Genomic DNA, 27,300 nt, shown 5'->3' with positions numbered 1-27,300 from the left:
AACCAATTTTTCTAACGCATAGGGATGAGCACGAGTCAAGCTAAAACTCGACTTGACTCGAGTTGACTCAAAGGTAATATTCTCGAGTCGAGTTCCAAGCCGATTCAGTTTTTCGCGTTGAGTTTCGAGTCCAGTCGAGTTTGATAAATGGCTCGTTCGTTTTAACTCGTCTTGAAATCATGGTCTGATTACATTGGAAAACGAAAGCCATGAGAAATGTAAGCTAAACAGTAATATGGAATACACCCTCCATTCCAAAAGAAACCGAACGTTTTAAAAAAAGAAAAAAGCAATGTACATTTTGGAACAAATGATTTTTATTAATCAATGTATTCCCCTTCTGCATCGATACACATATTTGCACGCTCCAACAAGTTGTCAAACGACATCTCCATGTCATTTATTGGAACGGTCTTTAAGACGGCGGTCGTCGCCTTCTGAATGGCATCAATCGATGCGTGCCACTTTCCTTTCATCGCCAAATGCAGTTTCGGGAACAGATAGAAATCGCAAGGAGCGAGATCTGGTGAATAGGGCGGATGATGCAACAGAATAATGTGATTTTTGACCAAAAATTCAGTTACAAGTCGCGAACGATGTGATGGTGCATTATCGTCCAAAAGAGTCCAACTGCCGATTTCGCGATATTCGGGCCGAATACGACGAATTCTTGCCAGCAAACGCTTCATGACGCCCAAGTAAAACTCTCCAGTGACTGTCTGGCCGGGCTGAACAAATTCTTTGTGGATAATTCCTTTTGAATCGTAAAAACAAATCAGCATCACCTTAACTTTTGACTTCACCAAGCGACTTTTTTTGGGTGTTCCTTCATCCGGCGCTCTCCATTCAGCACTTTGCCGCTTTGTTTCGGGCTCATATTCAAAACACCACGTCTCGTCACCAGTTACAATCGATTTCAAGAAGTTTCGATCCTGCCGAGCACTTTTAACGATGTCTTTGCAATGCGCAATTCGATCAACTTTTTGGTCTTCGGTGAGTTTGTGTGGTACAAACCGCGAATTAACCTTCTTAAGGCCCAAAACTTCGGTCAAAATGCGGTATGCGGTTGTTTGAGGAATGCCTAATTCCATTTCAATAACTTTCACCGACGATTTTTTGTTATGTTTGATGAATTCACGCACTTTTTCGATATTTTCTTCCGATAATCCGGTTCTGGGACGGCCTGATCTTTCGTCATCATCCAGCGTCTCTCTACCCGATTTGAATCGCCTGAACCACTCGTAAACTTGCGTACGGGATAGACACTCATCACCATATGCATTTTGTAGCATTTGGTGCGTTTCACTAAAAGTTTTACCCAGTTTAACACAAAACTCAATTGCAGCTCGTTGTTTGAAACTCATTTTCCGACCGATGTACACAACACACTGACAGTTGAAACGCAATAACTTTGTTGCCGTGCATCCAAATGTCATGACATTTATACCAGTTGTCAATGAGGGACTACGCCATCTACCGGTAAAATATTACAACAGATGGCACTAGTGGTACTATTTGTTTTCAAAAGTTCGGTTTCTTTTGGAATGGAGGGTGTACTTTTAGTGTTGCTCACGAGAGGGGACACTGCTCGCATCTCGTCTTATCTCGATAGCGAGACCACAAGAGATTTTTATAACAAGTTCAGCTCGGCTCGACTCAACTGAGAAGATGGCTCGAGCCGGCTCACTTGGGGTGAACCATCGGCTCGAGCTGGCTTGGTAGGGATGAGCCATCTGCTCGGTTCGGCTCAACTTAGCCGAGGGCTCTAGCCGAGTCGGTTGGGTGAACTGTTGGGTGAACTGTGAGCCGAGCTGCTCGAGTCGTTGACAATTCTAAACCCGGGCCGAGCAGTTTTGAAGATATTTGGCCATTGCCCTACAACTTTTAACAGTGTTTGGCTCGAGCCCGAATACTCAACCTAGACCCTCAACCTAAATTCAGATGCTAGTGAACAATGTCCTTGACTCCAAGGCTTCATGATTACCGAGGTTGGCAATCAAGTACTTTTTCAGTATTCAAATACAAACCGCCTATCTTTCATGTTTATATACAGTGTTGTTATACTTAATAATAATAATAATAATAATAATAATAATAATAATAATAATAATAATAATAATAATAATAATAATAATAATAATAATAATAATAATGTCTATGTAATACACATGAAGAATGTACTCGAAACTACACACCGGATTTGGCTCGACTCGACTCAAAACTCGACCCCAATTCGAGTCGAGTTGGAGGAAACTTTTCGAGCCTAGTTTTCGGCTCGAGCTCAAAGATGTCTGTTTCTAGTCGAATCGAGTTTCAATGAAAACTCGCTCGGCCTCGCTCGTGTCCATCCCTACGAGTAACGCAGTATGGCATTTTATCAATGTTACATTATATGAAAATGTTCATATATCAAGTAAAAATTTGTCCTTGCATTTACATAAAGCGATTCAAAAGTGCAATAATAATAATAATAATAATAATAATAATAATAATATTAATAATAATAATAATAATAATAATAATAATAATAGTAATAGTAGTACGGAAAATTGAAGTCAATTTTATCACATTTTTAAAGTTTCTGACCTAAAAGTAACGCATTGGTAACGCGTTACTTTCGAAGTAAAGTAACAGTTACTTTTTTGTTGCAAGTAACGCGTTACTAACGCGTTACATTTTAAGAGAAAGTAAAGTAACTTGTAACGCGTTACATTTTTACAAGTAACTTACCCAACACTGCCATATACTAATACTATCCAAGTCTTTTTGGAGTAAGTAGTTATCGTATTCGCTATTCACTATTCTAAATAACTTCAAATCATCAGCATATAGTAATATATTTGAGAATTTAACCTTTTCCGTCAAGTCATTAATAAATAATGAAAAAAGAAGTGGTCCTAAAGGAGATCCCTGAGGTATACCATTCTTTATACAGCCAATGCTGGAAGTTACATGACCAATTTTCACTCTATATTCTCTGTTTGATAAATAACTTTGGAACCATCGAATATACTGAGAAGATAGACCAACATTGGATAATTTACGAACTAAAAGTCCATGTTCTATAGAGTCGAAAGCCTTTGACATATCAATATATATAGTGTCAATCTGTAGTCTATTTTTAAGAGCTAAGTACGTAAAATCTGTAAAATGTACAAGATTCGTAACAATTGATCTACCTTTATAAAACCCATGCTGAAATTCAGTTAGTTTATTTTTTACATTAAAGTATAAATGGTTATGTATTATTATTTCAAATATCTTACTAAATGCATTAACTAATGTGATTGGCCTATAATTTTTCATATTACTTTTATCGTCTGTTTTATGTACAGGTACAATGTATACTTGTTTCCATGTCGATGGAAACTCTCCACATCTGAGTGATTCATTGAATATATTTGCTAGAATGGATGATAACTCAGTACCACATGCTTTTATTATATAGTACGGTATGTTATCTGGACCAGGAGAAGTACCTCCATTGATCTGTTTAATTGCACTAAGGACATCCAATTCAGAAATATTAGGTATATTAATTATATCTCCGCTACAAATAGGTAATGTAGAATACATGTTATGGCCATTTACATGACTTAGTCCCAAATTAAAATTTTCACTGAACATGTCTTTAAACAACTCCACAACATCAGTCTGTGCAGTAGCTACTGTATCATTATATTTCATTTCCTTAGGTAATTTTTTGTTATCTGAATTTTTAAATATTTTCCAGAAGACCTTATTGTCACTAACAATGCTGTTTTCTAAACTAAGATAATAGGCTTTTCTAGCTTCTAGATATTTCTTTTTTACAATTTTACGTAATGTAGAATATGGTACCACATACTGTCATTGGTTTGTCTTGCTTTGACGAAACATTTAGTTTTCTTATTTATTAAAGTTTTTAGTTCCCTATTCATCCAGGGGTCTTTAAACTTGCGTTTATTAATGACTACTTTCTTAGGTACATAAGTATCTAGAACATTATATATACAATCATAGAAACTGTTGCTCATAGTATTAATATCACTTGTATCTTCATTCGATTCATTCATTGCCTTGATACCCTGATATACACCTAAGAAGTCGGCATTCTTAAAATCAAAAACTTTTGTTTGGTTAGAGATATTGTCTTGATTGTTATTATTACTTTTAATTACTTCCCATTCAAAAACAAAAGGTGGGTGGAAGCGGTCAATTTTTATTAAAGGTGGGACATCATACACAATAGAACTATTATCCATGTTGGTTAGCAACAGGTCTAAAACTTTATCTTTCCTATTAGGATCATACGACCTATTCAATTGTTTTTGATCAATAATAATAATAATAATAATAATAATAATAATAATAATAATAATAATAATAATAATAATAATAATAATATAAAACGTTTAAAGTAATAAAATCAATTTCTATTATCTCAATTTCGTTACAATGTGTATTCTATGGGGAGGCAATGAGGTTGAAATGTTTTGGAAACGAGTATTCTCAAGAGCCCCTCAAGTTACGGAGATGAAACTCGGGATATAAACGTTTCATTAAAGATAACTGGACATGTGTTGAAATGTATTCGAAAATTCTTCTAAAGGGCAACTTCTATAATATTTTCGATTTGTATATCGCCTTTTCATGAGCAAAGGGCTGAACTATTTGAAATGAAATTTAGCACTTGAGGCTCAAGCTGAGTATCTATAAACTTACTTCGATTCAAGAACCCGCCTTAAAGGGTGAGAGTACGTATCGTACAGGTGAACCCGTGAAAGGTGTTCACATATATTTCTATTTTTCAAATAATTTCCATAAATCTTATTCTTTCGGTCCTTTGACATTTGACTGGGAATTTGAGTGGGTTACATGCGTAGGACCAAAACGGCATAGGATCGAAAATACAAGTAGTTGCATGCATACGATTCAAATAATAATAATAATAATAATAATAATAATAATAATAATAATAATAATAATAATAATAATAATAATAATAATAATAAAGCTTATTTTATAATTACCCAATATTAAGTCACAATAATTTTCTTGAAGATATAGGTATATAGGGGAAAACCGTCATACGAACGAAATAGTGTAATTTCGACACAGGCTTCTGAGTGAGCTTCAATTTCGGTCGTATGCCGTTTCGGTGCTATACCATGTCGGTCCTACGCTGCATTCCTCATTTCAATTAGTTTGCTCCTAAAAATCTTCCAATTTTAATACGATCAGTGATATGAATAATGACAGATTAATCAATATTATAGATTTGAAGCGAGAAATGAGATTAGAATGTCAAAAATTATTCAGGGCGCATAATATACTGTATGCTAAAATCAAGTAATTTTCTTCTTATTCGTGATTGTTGTATCATTTGGGGTCGTGTCATGAGGTGAGGATATGGGTGAGCGAGAGGGTTATTGAGTTGCAATGTTCCCCCAATGATCGAGGGTGAAGGGAGGATCATCTCTTGTTGCTTCTCAAACTGCTAAAAGCCTCCAGGCATTGTCTCTTTGGACGAGATCGGTTCGCCACATCAATGCTGCAGGCAGGTGTTGCCAACTACACAAAAAATATAGCATTCAACAGAAATTTCACATTAAGCGTTCCTACTTACAGTGAACAGTATATTTAAATTTCAAATCATTCAATTTAGAAGCTAGGTAATAGAGATCCTCCAGTTTAAAATTATCTTAATCATCCCTTCATATCACAGGATTAAGCAAATAAAAAGAAATGCATGTAATATCAGAATACCAAATACAACAAACGTATAGAAAGCACATGAAGAAAAGATAAAATGCCGAGGTAATGCAAACAACTAGCCTAAAACATGGAAGAGCAATGGAAGACCAAAAGATGTGAAAATAATACTATTAGTAACATCGGATACAAAAGTAATCCAGAATACGTTGAAAAACAAGTCACTTGAAATAATTGGAACTGAAGAAGAAAAGACGTAAAGAAGAAACAGAAGAACGCAATATTACACACATGAAGAACTGTAAGAAAGTTTCTGAAACTGCCAAAATAAAGGAGAAAATACAGAGAAACAGTAGTATATTTGGATATGATATCCCCTGCTCGATCGAGGAGTGAATAATAATAATAATAATAATGTTGAAATTTGAAACATAATGCAGTTTTCATAGAAATTACTAGTTCAAAATCAAGCTTTTAAAAAATAGAAGTTTATTACAGATGTTTATAGTTTTTTTTAAAAAAGCTTTCATGAAATTAACTTTTGTTCTCGAACCAAAACAAATGAAGAAACATTAATACTTGGTGGGAGGCACGGTGGCTCAGTGGTAAAGCCCCTACTTCTGGTCCCTGTTTCGATACCCGGGTAAAGTAAGTTTCTGATTGATAACATCGTGTTCGCGGATTTTCTCCGGGTATTCTCGTTTCCTTCCACGTTATCATTCCACCAATTCTTACATTATCATTCACTTGCCTTAAACATTCGTCTCTCTTAGCCTAACGGGTATGATTGTGGGACGTTAAACTAAAAGAAGATTACTATTTCGCACATTCTTTTCGTAATGCATAAATAGCAATAGGAAGAAAATACTGTTTCAGGCAAATTGTACAATTTTTTAATTGAGCGGAATTTCTTCCCTTGTTCTCATTACTTTGCTACTTTCAAGGCGAGGGAAGGTGCCTCAGTGGAGGAGGATTTACTTCTGGTGCCTGAGAGTCCCTGGTTCGATTCCCGGTCAGATAAATTGTGATGGACAAGATCGTGTCCGTGGGTTTTCTCAGGGTTCTCCCGTTTCCTCTCAATTCTCATACAACTAATTCTTCCATCGTCATTCACTTGCTTTAATCATCTGTCTCTCATAACCTAAAAGACATCTACTCGTAGGACGTTATTCTGAAGGGAAGTAAAAAAAGAAGAAGAAGAAGAAGAAGAAGAAGAAGAAGAAGAAGAAGAAGAAGAAGGAGAAAAAGCTACCCTCAACTCTTCAGTTTGCTAGACGGAACCAGTGGCGTAGTCCAGTAAACCAGTTCTTGTATTGAAAGAGTTTATCTTGTATGATAATCTGTACACTCACCAACCGCATCACACCAACCGCCTTGGAGTGCCAATCCCGTCCTTCATAACCTTGAGGTTACGTAAGGAGATAAAGAGATAAAATACCAAAATTTTACACCCTACAACATGAAAAAGTTTACATCCAAATTAAACACGCAATGCAAAGTATTGACCGCGCCATGAATTTTGTGTAGCACGCTGGGCTGGACAAACTGAACTGTAACGAACAACAGTGCAATGCGCCAGTGTTGTCCCGCATTTGCTCGTTAAAGCTCACCCTATTATTCATTTTGTGAATGTGAAATATGTAGTCTTGTTCAAAAAGAAACTGGCCACTCATATCTCTATGGAAAATCCTATTCTCTCACTTACAGTTGGTACTAAATAAAACAGATGGGGAATTTTCTTAGACCAACGAAAATTTATAACAAAAGAAAAAAATTCTGAATATCCTAAGTCCGATTGCCAGAAAAAATAGCCTTCTAAAGCAAAAAAGAATGGCCAAGATTTTTAAAGCAAGACTATACATTATAAAATTTCAGATTAGTAACAAACTTGGCTTAAATCCTCCTCCGTTATTAAAATGTAAGTAATGTTTAAAAACGCTGTGTAAAATTATCATAAACTACGAATTGTTTTAATACGATTATATACATTTGCAATTTACAAGAGTTTTTATAATTCTTCATCAATTGTTACAAAAAAAAAAAAAAGTTGATTGGGAGCTTCCAGAAATGTCCTTCTGCGCCAGAGCCTCGAAAAACATTGTTCCGGCATTGTGTACCTAGTGTGTATAAAACTCAATTATTAAGTTTAAGAAAATTATTCAAAATAAAAGTTCTGTGCACCGGACCCCGGAGAATGGATTCGACGTATTTTGTTACACAGAATCCAAATTTCGAAACACTAGAACAACTAACTTCAATTTTGTTTTATGGGCGAGAAATGTGTGTTCTTTCTATCCAAAATCGCTCGTTTTTCGATCATTAAAAAAAAAAAAAAAAAAAAAAAAAAAAAGTTGACAGGGTCAATCATGGTCATGGGGTTTTGAAATTGGATTTTGTTTAACAAAATACATAGAATCCATGCCCTGGGATCCGTGCAGAGAACTTTTTTTTTTTTTTTTTTGTATAGAAAATGGCTGTTGCGTGTATCCTCCCTATTCAAAATCATTCAAATTTTTCGCTCATTTATTTATTTATTTATTTATTTATCGACACAACAGGCATTACTGCCCAATTACAGTGTCTACATATAATACATAATTTTAAAGTTGATACAATTAAAATTACTTAATACATAATTACATAATTTAGTACAAAGTCTTGAGTTAAAATAATACAGTTTACTTGGATATATATATATTTACAAAATACGCAGTATTACTCTTTTGAACAACTTTTCACAACTATTAAATATATCTATATCTTCATAATCCTTACTGATTTTGTTGTATGTAGCACAAATTCTCCATGTAGATGACATATGCAGTGCATTTGTACGTGCCTTCCTGCAGTAGAACAGGCCACTATTTCCCTTGCGTGTTTTGAGGGTTGGAACCTGTACCATTATCTTTTTAATTATGTCTGTACAGTCTATTTTGTTGTGCAAAAGTCTGTGCAAGAAAATGAGGTCGTTCATTGTCCGTCTTTCTTCAAGTGTCTGAAGTGTAGTTTCCAAGTAAATTATCATTTATGATTCATATTTTGGAAAAAATCCTGTTCTTTTATATGTGAGAAAACGTATGAATTTGCTTTGTATTTGCTCAATTTTTCGACTACGGGTTTTCACAGAAGTGTTCCAAATAAGTGAGGCATATTCAAGCTCGGATCTTACGTAAGAATCGTAAAGTGTTTTCAAAGAGTTAACATTCGTAAATTCAACAAATTGACACGATCAATCTTCCTGGGGTTTCGAAAATTTGGACTCTGCATAACAAAATACATGGAATCTATACCTGCCGTCCAGTGCACAGAATTTTTATTTTATTTTATTTTTGTGTAGTTGTGTTCTTTTGATAAAAGAGTGCGTAAGGTGGAACTATGTATTAACCAGCTTTTATGCGGTATACGAAAACTTTTATTTCAAGACAATCCTGCGATCATGCAGAATACCTATTACTTCCGTCAATCCCGCAGAATACGTATTATTTAACCTTAAAATGTTATAGATTTGCTCCAGGAAGTTTGCAACATTGTAATGGATAATGGGACCAGAGCGTGCAATACTCTCCATTACTCTCATCCTTTCAAGCCGCAGAACAAAAAAGCGATGAATAGCATGGGGAGGGGGATAACAGCCGTTACCCATTAAACACCTCCTGGGGAAGAAATTTCCTAACACTCTTTCTCTCGTGTTCGCTCCTAAATACGTTCTCAGCCACTCAAGTAATGGCACTTAAACGCCCGTGTCAATAACAAATGACATCGGCTTTTTATTGATGCATCAATGCCATGATCTGCCTAGCGAAGCACAAACTCCCACCAACTCCAAAACCAAACCCCTTCGACTCAAGGGAGATAGAGCAGCAGGAATTATAAGGATGGAGAAAGTAATCATGTTAAGAACGTTCTTTTAAAAATTTAATCAGCAACGCATTTAAGAATATATCTATTAGCCATCAAATTTGCAATGAATATGCTAAAATTAGCAATAAGAAAGAGTACTTGCACAGATAGTGGTCCTATATTCAGGATGTGAATGATCGAGTCTGGTTTCTGAAAGTTGTCCCCTGTGTCTAAAATATTTTAACTCTTTGCACTTCATTTCTATGTCACTGAAATAGTCATCAACTATTACTGTTGCTCTGAAATTTCTGCTATGATATGTTCCAAATGGGAACACTATTAATAATAAGGGAACTGTAAAACTATAAGTTCTACGTTAGCTTTTTGACTTTTTTTTTTTTACACCTAATTGTAAAGGGAGTTTGAAACACTAGAAGGAAATTTGAGGATATCAGGACCACTTGGCAAATATCGCTTCCATCATTTCATATATCCTCTTTTGGTTCATTTTCTTCATCTGAATTCTCCTTACTACTCCTTGGTTCACTTTCCAAATTATTCACGGTAAATGCCTGATCACTTTTCTCGCTGGAAAATCAGCGCCAATGTTACCTGACTACTACGTAAAGAATGATGACAAGTCGGCCGAGATGATGTCGGTAGTACAAATGATGGCAAATTTCAATGTTGAGAGTGTATTGACAGAAGTGGACGCGGAAATTTATTCACAGTCGAAATACTATAAGTATGTAAAGGGCTAAAAGAAAATGTGCAAAAAGCTTCCTCTATTAAGTTAATAGAGAAACTGCAGTACGGCACTCCAAAAGTTATTATTGCGTGTGCTTTTAGGTCCTTGTGTAACACCGAAGTTACAACAACTATTATTGAAAAGAGTTTCGAACCACAACCGGGGTTTGAATATGTTGTAGTTGATGGATGCTCAAATTATCATGCAAGACCGATCCTCGCAGTCTAAGTTATCCCACAACACTATCTCGCCTTCAAGACAACTGGATTACAGGACAACACTCTGTCCCTTTCAGAAATTATCATCACCAGCAATTGAGCCCAAGCTTTCAGCGCTCTTTACACTATAATATGTTAAAATTGTACTAATTAAAAAGCTCTAAATTGTTTACATTCATCAAATGTATTAATTTAATTAATTTTTTAAATGCTAAGCGGTTAGATGTTCTGCGTCTTCAGCATGGGAGACGTGAGTTCAATTTCCAGCGGGAGCTCATGTGACTCGGATTCCATGTAGGTACCGGAAGTTGTAGGTACACTCTCATATAGCCTCGCTGCTGAAAGGGACTCTAAAATTAAATAAAAAATCAATTTTTAATTGTTCATTTTTATTTATTTTGTAGTTTGCCCACCAACTATACTATTTTTCGTGCAAGGAACATTTCCCTTTGATATTTTTATTGCTAAAAAACTTCAGTTAGCTGATTACGGAGAACACTTCCTTTTGCTCATGCGATGATTCTAACTAGTCGAAATTTGCGATTGAATTCCGGTCTGCTACTCGTGCGCTTAAAATAGCGACTACCATGTTTGTACGTCACAGGTCGGTACAGAGAAAAAGGTGTGCGTCGCTCACTAGGGAAACGGCTTAGCGAAAGATATGATGCATGCTTTTTCAAATGTATACGACGTTGCTAATAACACAAAGAATAAGGCAAGTAACAAAATTTAAGGTTTATTTAAAAAGCAAGCTATTTATTTATTACCAATTATTTGAATATACTTGATTATCTTCGGACAAATTGTACTAATTCATGGGCGCTCGAAGGGGAGGGCAGGGTGGGGCTTGGGCCCCCCTTGGCTCACGAAAATGTTAACGTAATATAGCAAATTACGTACGGTATATTAAATACCAAAAATATAAAACGTAATACAACCACCATGGAGATGACCCCCCCCCCTTAGAAAATTTTCTTCGGGAGCCCCTGTACTAATTTGCTGTATTATTGACATTGTTTGCAACCTGAGGTAAGACACTAATTAATATTCTCATGTTTCGGTCACCAACCGACCTTACGAAACGAATTTTATCCATTCTTAAGAAAAAAGTCAACAATATAAAAGCATAGTTATTTGATTGTAGAGTGCTAATTTCTTATATGCAAGTTTATCATGAATTCGATAGTTATGCGCTCGGGGGGAAGCCCAAGGAACTTAAAACATGAAAAAGCATTTATCCAAGTAAAATAATCTAAATTCTTTATTGAGTTCAACACAAGGACGTACGAACTTACGTTGATAATTATGTTCATGAGCATTCTGATATAATTTACCAGTGCTATTATCGAACTACTTTACATATTAGTAATATTATTTTATCGTAATATCTTCGCGCTTACTGTCGTTTTCTTTAGCCCATGGAACATACCCGTAAACTGTTTATATTAGTCCATGTGAACATTTACAAACAGGCTGAAGTGTTTTGAACACATGAGTTAACATTTAAACCAACAAATAAATAGATATGGTCTCACAGTAATGATAACAAACTAGTTACATTGGCTTATTACTGAATAAAATAAAATGAAATTTCTACTTTTATGTTCCACGAATATGTCCTGTAGACAAAGGGAGACGGATGATTAATGAGAGTGAATGATTATAAAAGAATCGGTGGAATGGTCATGTGGGAGAAAACGTCTGAATCAAGAAAACCCACGGACACGATGTTGTCCACAACAATTTCATATGGCTTGAATTCGAACCAGGTGAGCGCTCCACTATTGATCCACTGTATCATTTGATAATGAATGATATGTCCTGACGAGTAATGAACACAATATTCAGTTTCAGGGAGTGAAACAATATAAGAGAAATCAATCCACTGAATGAAACTTAACAAAAGCTGAACTCTTCAAACGTTTGCTTTTACGACTTTTATACATATATATATATATATATATATATATATATATATATATATATATATATATATATATATATACAGTGGCGGATCCAGGATATGATCAAGAGAGGGGCTAAAACAATAATTTGCCGTTTTATCCAGTGTAAAGCAGAATTGAAGTCCATTTTATCCAGTGTAAACCTGAGCGTCAAGGGGGGCTATAGCCCCGTAGCCCCCCCCCTTGGAGCCGCCCTTGTATATATATATATATTTATATATAGGGGGTCTATATATATACTTGTGGACCTCAGAATACAAAATGCAAAACTTTCACGATATAATATTTTGCAAATGTACCACAATGTACTGAATATTAATCATCTCAGAGATGAGGACAGGCTTGTAGCCATCCCAAAAATGTAGGGGGGCCCGGCAGAAGTCAGAGGGACTAATCCAACCATATTATAGTTCATCACCATATTATAGTTTATTTGCAAGCTTACCTTGAAAATTTTAGGGGCCAGTAAAAATTTAGGGGAGTTGCCTCCAGTGGATACGTGCCTGGCTGAAGGGGATAAATAATATAAATAAACTTCTCAAGAGCTATGCCGCAGATGGCTTCGCTATCAGAGGGCTTTCCATGCCGGACAGGTCTTTAGGGGTAGGAGTCAGACGAAGAGAGATATGATAGTGGACAGCAGCTCTACCATTACCAAACTGAGGCTGAAGATAATTGATATCGGCAAGGCTCAGATGTGGATAAAAACAGGCAGGGACAGGATGTCCTCTATGGCTATTTTACTGCGAGGTGGAAGAACCTGGGACACCACCACTTTACTCAGTCCCTAGAAAACAACATTGAAAGTGAAATAAGAGAATGTAATAATAGGGAATACGACACTACTGTTTCACAGAGTTTCGTCCCCGGCAGTGAGGGGATACACAGCAGGGCCTCCTCGGTCGTCATCAAACGAAACCCCTGCGGAATAGGAACGTGGAATGTGCGATCGCTGTTACAGTGTGGAAAACTGGAAAACCTGAAGAAAGAAATGGAATGCATGAAGGTAGATATCTTGGGAATCAGCCAAGTTAGATGCCCTGATGGAGGAGACATGTGGATTGGGGACTTCAGAATGATTTACTCAGGAGCTGTAAACGGTACAGTAGGAGTCAGTTTTGTCTTGGATAAGAAGATAGGACAGGAAGTTATAAGCAGCTGGAGACATAATGAAAGGATAGTAATGTTGAAGATAGCAACCGAACCAAGGAATATGACGATAATCCAAGTATACATGCTTACATCAAGCTATACAGATGAGGAAGTAGAAGAAACCTATGAGCAAATAGAAGAAGTATTGATGAAAATTGAAGACCAGGACAATGTAATCATCATGGGTGATTGGAACGCAGTAGTTGGCGAAAGCAAAGAGAATGTAACTGGAAATTTCGGACTAGGAGAAAGAAATGCGAGAGGTGTGGTAGGCAGCGCCACCACATCGCCTCATGCTTTCTACAATATCTTTGGATAGTTCATCGGTTTTCCCGGCAGGTGGCAGCACAGGGTTCGGCCAAGGGGTTAACACATTTTTTTTTCTAGAAACAAGAAACAAGACAAGGAGAGAGCCTTCTTGACGTTGGAGCCACGAGGACATCAGCAACAGCGGCAACAGCAGCAGAGGCAAAACCCGCACCGGAGGCCAGGCTAGAAGTAGCTGAAGCATCGCATTCATGAGAGTGAAACAATGAGTACGCTAAGAACACTAGATTCAGTATTTAATGGAAACTATGTGTGAAGTGCAACTGGATCTCACGATAAGTATTCAACCTTCCTTTTTGTACCTATATAGTCTGTATCCGTCATCTGTAGATAGTTTTGCAAAATATATAAAAAACATTTTTTAAAAATCTTGATTATCATTTCAAAAAATTAGAAACCACCTCACCACTCCACGCGCCATCTGCGCAACCAAGGTAAAATGCACCCTCACATTTGCTCCAGCGTAAATGCTACGGTGACATACAGATTATGAGACTTATGGAATGTTTCCAGTTTCATTAGGAATGGTGGTTTCTCTAAGGCAAGTCTATACTTCGCCTGATTTCGTGCGGAACTTGCAGTACTTTGTTTGCGGGCCATTCTTTATTTTTTGTTATTGTGAAAGGTAATTTGTTCATTTCAATCCATCAATTTCCTAGTGGTATATGTGTGGTCCACGTGGTTTGAGATTCGTAGTTAACATAAGCTCTGTCTCACTTTGTTAAAAAAGCGTAGCAGGAGGGAAACTAATCATTTCCGCGCCCGAGTGATATATTTATTTTATTGCAAATCAGTACTGTATAGGTATGTCTTGTAATTTCAAATATTCTCTTTTGTGTTATTTTGTACGTATGATATATCTTTGTTTCTTGCATGTAATATTTAGATGTACTTGCATTGTCTTACCATTAGTGTCATCGAGTGTTTTATTTCATGTACTTGCAGAGTGGACATATAAAAGGCAAAATGGAACCGGTAGACATTTAAGGAGTATCAGAGAAAAAATTAATAGTTGTCGTAAAGATTTCAAGGACACTCTTAGTAAGCAAGTAATATCAGGACGGAGTTATCTGAGCGTGTGAGTGAAATCAATGAATCCATGTCAAAAGTGCAAGGCGAATTAAAGCAAGGGGTAGCGCAATTAAGTACCAAGGTCGGAGATTTAAGTTCAGAACAGGAACGAATTAATCGTGAAGTATGTGGTATTCAAGTTACGGGAAGTAAACAGGCGCGTATTAATGCAGAACTGCAAAGTAAAATAGAAGATTTGGGCAAAAGTTCTAGCAGTGAAATGATAGATGTAGTTAGTAGGATAGATAACCTTTGTACTGAGTACGACCAACGTCGTACCGCGATGAAAAAGGAAATAGATAAAGTTTCTAAGAAACTAGAGTCAGAAAAGTGAAGTTATACAATACGTTAGTGCTAGTGTTCAGGACGTTGAGTCACAGTTGGATAGCCTTTTGTTAGAGGTTCGAGACGTACGAAGAGATTTTATGACTAAAGTTGATGAATCCGTGGTAGAAATTGAATCCAGAATGAGCGAATGTGTTTCGGCATTAGAGAACCAACTTTCACAATTATTAGCTAAAACAGATCTAGTTGTTAGAGAGAACACAGCTGTTCACAACTATTTCCGCATGTTCTTTCTCGCCAGCAGTTGCCACAGGACTGAGTATTTGAACGTCCTTTACATTCTTCAATTGGTGATGCTGTTGTTACTTCAGGATCGAACACCGCTTTATATCCACAATCTCAATGTACAGTAAATTTTGGAAATGTTCCGAGTTGTGAAGCTAGGGAACACACTCACGAAGTTTATAATAATTCATCAGACAATGAAGGTGATTACAGTAGGCCGGCACGCACACTACGTTCGAAATTAGCTTATATTAAGTTGTCTAAATTTAACGGATCGCCTTCAGACGTTCTCCCATCCTTGTTTTTATAGCGTTTTGAGCGGGAAATGAAATTGTTAGGTGTTCATCCCTTGGACTATCTAGATGTTGTAGAGTTTGTACTCGAAGAAGACGCCTTAAAATGGTTCACTCTTAATAGGAATAAGTTCCGTGATTTTTGTGACTTTAGTGACAGGCTCGTTAATCACTCTCAGAACTCGTATGTGGTAGTTAATAAACTTACAATGTTACACACGGAGAAATTGTCACCACCTAAGCACGGTTCAGTGGAGTCATTCATTGTTAATCGTTCCCAGCAAATGAAGACCCTTTCACCAACACATCTGAAGTGGAAATAATCACATCTTTAATTCCACTGTTATCTTCGCGTCCCCAGAATTACCTTGCGGCCACCCATCATTTAAAATTCTCTGACTTTTTTGCTTGTGTTCAGCGACTGGAATTGATTCCGAATTTGTTCAGTGACGGGAATCAAACGAATCAAAGGAACAACTTTTCACGTGGAAATACCAATTAGTCACACAGGACTGGGCCTCAGGAACGAAGATCCGCTAATATTAGGTATTCTGACCGTGCTCTACCACGCGACGATAGGCGCCAAGAGTTTGATAGCTTGTAGAAGAGTTTGATAAAGTTCTTGGAACGCGCAAACTACAGAAGTGATTCGAATTGAAGCTGACTAACGATTCTTTAAACTGATCTCACACTCTAGTAAGAAGGGTACTAGAGTTGAAGTTAACAATAATAGTGTCAATCCCTCAAAAACTGAATCTTTCCCTGTACAAGGCACAGAGTATAAGGTTAGATCTGTCCATCTGCCATTTAACAATTGCTCAGTAGGTAATGATTCTGTCGGGCTAAACAGTGTTCATTATTCAATTATCGGTGACAGTGACGGGCACGTCTTAGAATTCATGAAGCGTAACTGTTCGGCTCGCATTAGAATTCAGTTGTTTGACAATGAGTACGTGGCTCTATTAGATAGTGGTTCTGACGTAAGCATTATCGATGAAACCGTGTGGAAGAAAATAAGTTCATTAGTGTCGTCACCGCATTTAGAAAATACTAATAACGTTACTTTGATAGATTTTAAAGGAAGGCAGCGAACATTCGTAAAAGAAAAAGCTTTGTTGCCACTAAAATTAGGCCAAGTTGAATTGTACGCATATTTTCTTGTTGTAGTTAACTTGTCTGAGAAAGTGATTATGGGTTTGGATATTATGACGCAGTTAAAGTCTGTTCTTAATTTTGCGGAAGAAACTGCAATTTTCTATAAATGACTCCAAGAAAATCTGTCGTTTGTTACCGGTAATCGACACCAAACAAGATTAGAGTATACCTCCCGCTTCACCCAGTAATGGTGATGCTGCATTACCTCCTGACGAAAATAGTTTCTTTGAGCCAAGAGAAACAATTATTGACGAATTTGAATGTTTCGAGGAAGTCTTGAATGATGAGAATGAACTCTTATGTAGAGACATAAATATAGGTAACGGAAACAATTATGGTATGACAGTTAGTGATAGTGATGAACCTGTTTATAATGGTACGGGAATCGATTTTAGCAACTTTCCCCAGTACTTCGCGACAGATGAAGAAATTTTTAACGCCGCAGTAAAAGCTCAGTGACGACTAGAGAAAGCATCTTTTGTCAATTTTGATGTCACATCGTCAAGTATTTGCTAACTTTCCAGGTTTATGCAGAGATTTTAAGTATGATTTGCAAGTTAATGCAAATTTCCCTGTGGTTAGATCGCCGTATCCTATTCCTATCAAATACCGAGAAGCCGTGAGGAAGGAAAGATGTAAACTTAAGTCTTTGGGTATTGTTGAGTCAAGTACTTCCTGCCGCCTTAATCTGCTTCATGTAGTCCCTAAGAAAGTTGGTACAGAATCAAATGAAGTTTCTGTGAGGGTCGTAGTTGATCTCAGATCTATTAATGCTCCTATACCACTACAACATGTACGTTCTGAGAAGACCGAAGAATTACTAGCGCGTTTCCATGATAATAATTGCCTTAGTTCCGTCGAATTTTAGAATTCGTATCTACAAGTTCCCGTAGTAGAATCTCCACGCCAACTTTTGTTCGAAGGAGAACTACTCCAATATACATATTTACCTTTCGGTCAGCGTAACGGGTCCAGTGTCCTCAACAGTTACTTGCAAAAAGTATTAAAGTCTGATTTACTACCTCATGTAGTGAGATATATTGACGATTTATGCCTTCTGAGCAAAGACGCCGAAGAGTACTTACGTAAATTGGACATGCTGCTAGAAAGTAAAGCTGTCAGGCATGACACTCAACTTGTCAAAATATAGCTTGTTTGCGACAGAAACAAAATTTTTAGGATTTATAATTTCAACAAAGGGTTTCCGCTGTGAAGAAACGGGTATCTTATCTCGAGGGTCAACCATTTGTTATTAAGTGTGATCATTAAGAGTCTCGTCTATCTGCAAAAGATACGTCATTGGAATAATAGATTGTTACGTTGGTCTTTGCAACTACAGCGCTTTGATTACAAGGTTGAATACATACCTGGACCTGAGAATAACAACTCAGATGCATTAACTCGTATTTTATCGTCGCCTGAGCACAAAATTATGCGTTCTCATGCACTGCAGACTTTGTGCACCGACGTGGCAGATATTTCAATAGAGGATTTGGTTAAACAACAAAGGTTAGATGATGAATTTTCTTTAGTTCTTTCTTATCTAGAAAAGGACTGCAACGATGATAGTCAAAGTAACAATGCTGATGTTAGTTATCCTGCTAGTAGTAGAAAGTGGAAAAAATTACTATATATCGTGTAGAGAACGGAATATTGCAGATTCGTGATTTTCATTTTCCGAATCTGGCGTATTTGTGTGCCCTCTAAGTACATTCCGAACATACTTGACAAGAATCACAATGAAATGGGTCACTTTGGTAGGGACAAATGCTTGTCGTTAATTTCTAGAGCGTTTCACTGGCCCTACATGAATAGAGACATACGTAACCATAAAAGGGACTGCCAAATCTGCATGAGGACCAAATCACATAAAACACCTATTTCTTCACCTATGGAATCTGTCACTGCGACACGGAAAGGTGAACTATTATCATGTGATTTATATGGACTTCTGCCTCAGGGACCTAAGAAAGAAAAGTTTCTGTTAATTGTCCTTGTGATTATACACGATATCTTCAAGCATACTGCCTCACGGTCGCCACGAGCACTTCAATTATTAAATGCCTAGCAAAATATTTCGATAATTTAGGAGTGCCTTCTTCAGTAGTCACCGAAAATAGTGCACAATTTACATCTAAAAGATTCAAGGAAGCTGTGGCCAAGTATGGCGTTAAAATAAAGAACACCACCCCATTCCATCCGAAACCAAGCCTCGTTGAACGCGAGCATTCCAACATTTCGCGATTGTTCAGCCTTTTTTGTTCAGAAAAACACTCAGATTGGCCGATGTTTGCATCTCAAATTGCCAGATAACTCAATCAATCTATTTCTGCTTCGTTAGGTCTGTCACCGATTGAACTGCATCTTAACATTGATCCCAACATTAGTATAGAAAAGCAATTTGGTGTTAATTTGACCGGGAAAACGTCTAAAGACGAGTTGCAGGGTTGGAAAAAGAAACTTGTAATGGCAGATTTGCGTAGAAAGGATTTGCTGAAATGATAAAATCAATGAAGGCAAAAGCAAAAAGCGTTCGATACAGACTCACGATTTAGTGTTCTCGAAACAACAGTCTGTTAGTAGCTTGATTGGCAAACGGATCTCAAATTTGTTGATTTGTACCGGGGACCATACATTTGCACTAGACCAGTAGGGCAGAAGGTATTTGAACTTCGGGATCCTTGGTCCGGTAAATCGATTGGGTTCATTCTATTGAAAATCTAAAATTGTGGCTGCCAACTCCACAAACTAAAGAGACTTCGTGGAAAATTGCGCTCCGTCACCTCAGTGACGATGATGCTCGTAAATTAAAACAAAAACTTACGATACAGGATGGCACTGGAACAGACGAGCCTTCCTGTTTTCCTACACCCTAGAGTTTTCCAAACACCCAGCCTCCAGCGCACAGAAGTGATTAAAAATCCAAAAATGCTTCATTGAAGTGCCTCTTCGAACTAAAATTAACATCGAACTGAAATTACCACTAAATGTATATATCCTGCAATCCTGTACTTTATTGTTCTTCAGTTGTATGTCAAATGAAACCATTGTGAATGTGCAAGTGCTTTTCAGACTTTGAGTAAAAAAGAAGTACGCAACAAAATTAATCAAGAGCATAACACGATCTTGCCTTGTGTTCCAGCATCATTAGGTATCATATTTCTGATCCTTATTTCTTTTCGTGCGTATTTCAGCTAGAATTCCCTAAATCTTCAGCCTTCGTGAGTTCGCCTCCAAGTAGTCTCACCGGAGCACACATGTGGTAGGCAACGTCACCACATCGCCTCCCCGGTAGGTGGCAGCACGGGGTCCGGCCAAGGGGCTATGTATATTCAAGACAAGGAGAGAGCCTTCTTCTTCACGTTGGAGCCACGAGGACAGCAGCAACAGCGGCAACAGCAGCAGAGGCAGAATTCGCACCGGAGGCCAGGCTAGAAGTAGCTAAAGCATCGCATGGAAGAGAGTGAAACAACGAGTGCGCTAAGAACACTAGATTCAGTATTTAATGGAAACTATATGTGTGAAGTGCAATGGGCAGCTGGATCTCACGATAAGTATTCAACCTTTTTTTGTACCTGTATAGTCTGTATCCGTCATCTGTAGATAATTTATTAAAATATATGAAACATTAAAAAAATCTTGATTATCATTTCAAAAAATGAGAAATCACCTCACCACTCCACGCGCCATCTGCGCAACCAAGGTAAAATGCACCCTCACATTTGCTCCAGCGCAAATGCGACGGTGACAGAGGTACACGATTAGTTGAGTTCTGCAAAAGCCATAATCTGACTGTAACGAACATTCTGTTCGAACAACCAAGAAGAAGAAGATACACACGGACAAGACCGATAGACAATGAAAGATATCAAATATACTATATACTGGTCCGACAAGCATTTAGAAATCAAGTGAAGAACAGCAAGAGTTACGCAGGAGCAGACGTTGACTCATACCATAATTTAGTTTTGATGAAGAAGGAACTCCGACTAAAGAGGAAACGAGTGGTAGCACCAAACAAAAGATGGAACACAATTAAGCTAAGAAGAGATGAAAACACGAAAAGAGCGACCGACAAAGAGACATCTACGGTAGCTTTAGCGGGTGATAACATAGACTCGAAATGGGAAGCCATGAAAGCAGGAATTGCAAAAGCTACCGACGAGCACATAGGAAGAGAATCGAGAACCTCATATAGCCTGGATAACAGCCGAAATGTTGGAAATGATGGAGCAAAGAAGACAATTCAAGATAACATACAAAGAAGAGGAATACAGGAGGTGCAGAAATCACATCAACAGAGAAATAAGAAGGCAAGAGAAAACTGTATAAACAATTTATGCGAAGAAATTGAGGAAAATATATTCAAAGGCAGTACAGAAACGGCATATAGAAAGGTTAGAAAACAGTTCAGTGAGAGAAAGAAACGCACAGACATTGTGTTAGACAAGGACGGAACAACGCTAATACAAGAGGACCAGATAACAAGAAGATCAAAGGAATACATTGAAGAACTCTAGAAAGGAGACAGAGTGAACAAAGAAGAGATAGAGAAGGAAGAAGACGTCGATGAAATGAATTAGGACCATTAATTTTACAGTGAGAATTTGACAGTGCTTTGGAGAAAATGCAACATGGATATACCAAATACCAACAGAAGTGCTTAAGAATCTCGGATTAGCAACAAAGAAGAAATTATTTAATCTTATTAACGAAATGTACATCTCGGGAAAAGTACCAAGAGATTTCGAAAAAAAGCATATTGGTTCCTATCCCGAAGAGGAAAGGCGCACGAAAGAACAAGAGAAATGAAAAGAACATAGAACGTTAAGTTTGCTTTCCCATGCATCAAAATACTGTGCAAAATTATCGCACAACGAATAGAAGGGAAACTCGAAGAACGATTATCGAAGGACCAGTTTGGATTCAGGAGGAAAGGGGGAACAAAGGAAGCAATCTACGGTTGATCATGGAACAGCACATCCGAAGTAACAAATCAATTGTTATAACATTTGTAGATATAGGAAAAGCTTTTGACAACATAGATTGGAATATCATGTTCAGAGCTACGGTTGATCATGGAACAGCACATCCGAAGTAACAAATCAATTGTTATAGCATTTGTAGATATAGGAAAAGCTTTTCACAACATAGATTGGAATATCATGTTCAGAGCGCTGAAGAATCTGAAGGTGGACTACAGAGACAGATGAATAATATACCAACTTTACAGGAACCAGACAGCTCTTATAGGAAGAGATCAGAAGGAAGCAAGATTAAGTAAAGGAGTAAGGCAAGGATGTGGATTTTCACCACTCCTGTTCAATGTCTATATAGAAGAGACTATGAAAGAACTCTTTGATAAAAACGAGAAAGGCGTAAAAATAAATGGCCAGGTATTCAGCACAATAAGTTTCGCTGATGACATAGTACTGATAGTGGAGACCGAAAAGGTCTTGCAGGAAGCACTTTCAAACTTGAACGACCAACGGGGAAAAATATGGAAAATGAAGACAAATAAAAAGAAAACCAAAGTGATAAAGAGCACAAGAGCAGGACAGGAAAGGGCAAACGTATGGCTAGAGGGAGAGAAAATCGAAGACGTTAGAACGTTCCCCTATTTAGGAAGTCTAATATTCTCGGACGAAAGAAGTGAAAAAGACGTAAGTTCCAAAATAGCGCAGGCTAAACAAGCACTCAATAAGAAAAGAGGGCTGGTAACATGAAGAAATGTGTCGTTGAACGTTCGAAAACGATTTATTAAGACCCTAGTATGGAGCGTGGAGCTTTACGGATCAGAGACGTGGACATTGAGCAAAGCTGAAGTATCAAAGCTGGAAGCATTTGAAATGTGGTGTTGGCGCAAATGCTGCGCATATCATGTACCGGAAGAAAAAGGAATGAAGACGTACTAAAGAAGCTAATGAAAGACGACAGATCATGAAGATTATAGGAAAAAGAAGAAACAGCATGCTTTACCATCTTATTCGGCACTCCGATTGGGTCATCGTATTGTTAGAGGGAAAGGCAGAAGGAAAACCAGGAAGAGGAAGACCAAGTATAGAACATCTAGATGCAGTTACGAAGATGAAACTGTATCAAAGTATAAAACAGCTCTCCCAAGGGAGAGAAAAGTTTTAAAATTTCCATTTTGTCCACCAACCTTTGGTTGAGGTGAACAAGAAGAAGATATACATAACAGGGTAGACATCTGTACGGGCCGGAATTTTTAGCCTGGCCGGGCCCGGCCCGTGAATTTTCAATATGAGGTCCAACCTGAGTGCGAAATATGTTTTAGTACTTAGGCTCGAGCCCGGCCTGAGCTCGTGTGATAATCAAATGAGCCTAAAATAAGCCCGAATTACAGAAACTTAATAATTAACGGAAAATTGTCTTTTTATTTACAGCAATTATAGATTTAATTTTACAGTTGTGCTTTAAAAGTTCTCCAGAAAGAACAGTGCAATATATATCGTTGTACAGTATATTTACAAAGTGAAGCCCGAAAATTCCCGAGAAATATGGTTGTATATTTAAAAATTTACAGCCCGGCCCGGGCCCAAAGTTATATGTGCTTTGTAGGCCCGAGCCCGACCCGCGGGCTCGGCCGGAGCCCTTGCAGACCTCGAATACAGGGTGGCCCATTTTAATATTCCCACGGAAATATCTTGGAAACGGTTGAACGTAAATAAGCCAAAGAAAAACTCAAATAGGAAATACCATGGGGAAAATCCAATGGTGTTGTCGTAGTGCCGAGCTGCATGGGGGCCTGGGGCCCAACTTTAAATTTTTAAATGGGGACAAGGGGCGAGTGCTAACTCGTTCGATAGATTATTAAAATCTAAAAGGCGTTGTGGCAAAAGATTTTTCATATTGGTCATCGTATTCAAGATGACAACCAAGACATGTTACCTGTATCAGACAAAATGTCCAGTACCACTAATATGAAAAAAATTGAACATGAATGAACCAAACAAACACTCAAATTGGAAATGTTATGAGGCACACCGAATGGTGTTGTCGCTGTGCCTTCCAGGGCTGTCCTTCATGGAGGCCCAGGGCCTAACTTTAAAATTTTAAATGGAAACATGGCGCGAGTGATATCTCGTTCGATAGATCTTTAAAAACTAAAAAGCGTTGTGGCGAAATATTTTTCATATCGGTTTCCGTATTCAAGATGGCCACCAAGACATATTTCCTGTATCAGATAAAACGTCCAGTGCCACTAATATGAAAACAGTTGGAGATAAATGAATAGTCAAAAAGTGAAACAGGAAATGCTATTGGGCACGTCGAATAATATTCTCACTGTGCCCACAGGGCCTCCTTTCATGGGGGCTCAGTGCCCAACTTAGAAATTTAAAACGGAAATATGGGTAAGTGATACCTCGTTCGATAGATCTTCAAACACTAAACAGCGTTATGGCAAAAGATTTTTCATATAGGTCACCGTTTTCAAAATGGAGGCCAAGACATGTTGCCTGGATCAGATGAAACGTGCAGTACCACTAATATGAAAACAGTTGGAGATAAATGAACAGATTAAAACTCATATAGGAAATCACAGAGGGTATTTGTCATTCCACGGCTCGAGAATAATGCAACGGAGAAAAAGATTATTAAAATATAATTGACATAATGCAAAAGAGGAAGTGTAATTCTTAGAAAATTATCTTTCCGATCTTCCTCCGCAAGTGCGTGAAGCGGGAATGAATGGTAAAATATCAAATGAGAACCCCACTTTTACTTGCAATAGGTATGGATTGTTTGAAACACTTACAAATGACTGCTGTGTACAAATGACTAATGAATAAAAATAAGGTGAAATTCAAATTTAACACCCATTTGTGTTGCGAAATGTGATTGGATGGGAAAAAAGAAGCAACCGAAATGAGAAGCAAATGTTTTAATAATACATTTTCGGAACTTAGTTATTGAGGATCACAGCTGAGATTACCGCTGAAAGTTATTCGGAATGTAACTGTGGACAACATTTCAGTGAAGCTCATGTTCTATCGCATGCAAAAAGACAGAAGGAAAAGAATAGAACCAATATCGTGCAGACGACTGTTGAACAAAACCAATTTGTACACATTGTTCTAAAATTGCACTATTCGATAAATTTGTTTCGCATTTCAGTTGATTCATTTGTGCATCAAATCAATGCCTGCAATCAAAATAGAAGGTACAATTTAACAAGAATTTTACATACTTTATCCCATTACAGAGACAGCTATCTCTTATATAGGGTGAACTATACTGACAAACTGTAAGAGGCGATTCCTCACATAAAAATAAGAGAAAGAGTTCATATGAACCTATGGGGAAAAGTGTATAGTTTCAGAGCTAGGGTTGTCCAAAATCACGAATAAGCCAAATTTCAAGAGGCCCTATTTTGAATTCGAGAGACTGTGGGTGGTGGTCCTTATCAGCGTAAAGGAAATCACGCATACGCAATCCAAAAATGCATATTTCATTAATGTTCAATGGGTGTACAGAATATTCCGTGCAGGGTGTGACAATGTCTTGCATATCCTGTAGCTGGCGAATGGCATATTCACCAACATAAAGAAAATGTTCTAATCTGACTTGGAAACTACCAAAATTTGACAAGATATTAAAAATAATAATTCTTTTAGAGAAAATGTGACTAGGAATTTGTATAAGTTGTCAGCTGGAGGAAATAATATTATTTTGAAGAAGTACAGTTACCCACTTTTGGCAAATATTAATTTAATACACATTTTCAGGAAAATCATAATAAGCTACTACAGTATTAAGCATTGGCAAATACTAGCCTATATCGATTTGCAAGGTTATTGCAAGTAAATGAAAGCTTGTGTTTTAGACTCTTCGCCAACACGAACGTTTCTAAGATGGTGAATATCGTCAGTTAACTTCTGAAGATACCGTATCTTTTGTTGGGTGGAAAATGGAAGATTTGATGCGGGAAGATTCTGTAACTGAACAACGGTTAAAATTTCTTTGAGGTAGCACTAAAAACACCATAAAAATTTCAGTTAATTGACCTTGTCTATACTACTGCATAATGCTTCAATTTATACCACGATTGTGAATTATTCATATTCAATTTATTTTAGATTTTGACATTTACGAGGCTTGGTCAATATGTTTTTACCCTCGTGTGGAAATATTGTAACTAGTGAAATGGAAGTTACATACGAAATGACCCAATATTTCATGAGAGTAATTATGAGTCTTTATAATTCTAGATCAAAACTGTTGAAGATATGGCGTCTGAATATTAGAATATCGAGCAGTCATGAAGTTCTTACTTCTGAAGGAAAGAAAGCCAAGATCTATAAAGAGACTAAAGTTTTTTATAGAGACATGTTTCCATCTTTAAGAACTCTTAAAACACAAACGAGGCATTTGAAATATGGACACGAGATTAGAGAGCAAACCGAGAAATGGTAGATTTTGTTAAGCGATTCTGGAATTAGAAGAGCGTTTATCGTACGGATTACCTAACCTATGGCCATAGTGTGACGGTTCATTTTTACAAGCGTCTGCTGGAGAAACTCCATGATGCCCTGAAGGTAAAGTGGTGTGGCATGTGCATAATGTACAGCTTTTAGTAGACAATTTTCCAGCCCAGAAAGCCCAAGAAACCATGAACGTTGTGGAAAGCATAGGTACCTCCTGACCTAGCCGTCAAGCTTCTTGCTTTCTGAAATGATGCAGTTGCTGAAAAGGTGTTTTTCTTCAGATAAGAAGGTCATTCCGAAGTACAATACTGGTTTTGTAGCCACTCTGACACATTTTACAAAGAAGGGCCGTGTAAGCTGAAAAATCGGCTGCAGAAGTGTGTTCCTTTGCATGGTGACAATATGGAAAAAGACTAATAATAATATGTGTGAATTTTACCCTTCTACCTCAACCTGTTTATAGTAAGGGCAGAAACTTATTGACTGACCCTCGTATTTATTTTATTTTCTAAAGAAAATTAAGGTATTGTAATAGACAGATTCAAGAGATGGTGATTGTTTCCCCTCACTTTCCCTAAACCAATGTTTCATTTTTTTTTTTTTTAAGTCTAGACCTTTTATATTAGTCATGTAGTTCTATGGACCACCCAACTCTTGTTCCCTTTCGACAGCAAATTCTTAATTTTTTAATGTTCTGAGCATACACTGAGCATATTTCATAATAATACATCTGCATAAGCTACAATATCTGCATTATTAAATTGAATAATAAATGCATGTTTCAGATTTTCAACTGAAATGTGTAATACGTAATTTACT

The 27,300-nt window shown here is 37.3% G+C and overlaps 1 protein-coding gene across 1 annotated transcript in view; it reads left to right on the top strand.

Moving 5' to 3' along the window:
• The window catches only part of LOC145689290 (uncharacterized), a 44,819-nt gene extending 18,518 nt beyond the window's left edge, over positions 1 to 26,301 (top strand). Inside the window, exons 3-5 of the mRNA XM_081763429.1 lie at positions 17,557 to 17,825; positions 18,372 to 18,620; positions 26,266 to 26,301. Coding sequence (XP_081619555.1) covers positions 17,557 to 17,825; positions 18,372 to 18,620; positions 26,266 to 26,301 — 554 coding nt within the window. The remainder of the gene's footprint in view (positions 1 to 17,556; positions 17,826 to 18,371; positions 18,621 to 26,265) is intronic.
• The last annotated feature ends 999 nt before the right edge of the window (positions 26,302 to 27,300 follow it).

This window comes from Thermobia domestica, chromosome 7, assembly GCF_964235325.1.
Source record: "Thermobia domestica chromosome 7, izTheDome1.hap1.1, whole genome shotgun sequence".
NCBI classification, from domain to species: Eukaryota; Metazoa; Arthropoda; class Insecta; order Zygentoma; family Lepismatidae; genus Thermobia; species Thermobia domestica.
Note: the sequence above shows the minus strand (reverse complement) of the source record. Positions and strands in the feature narration are given on the sequence as shown.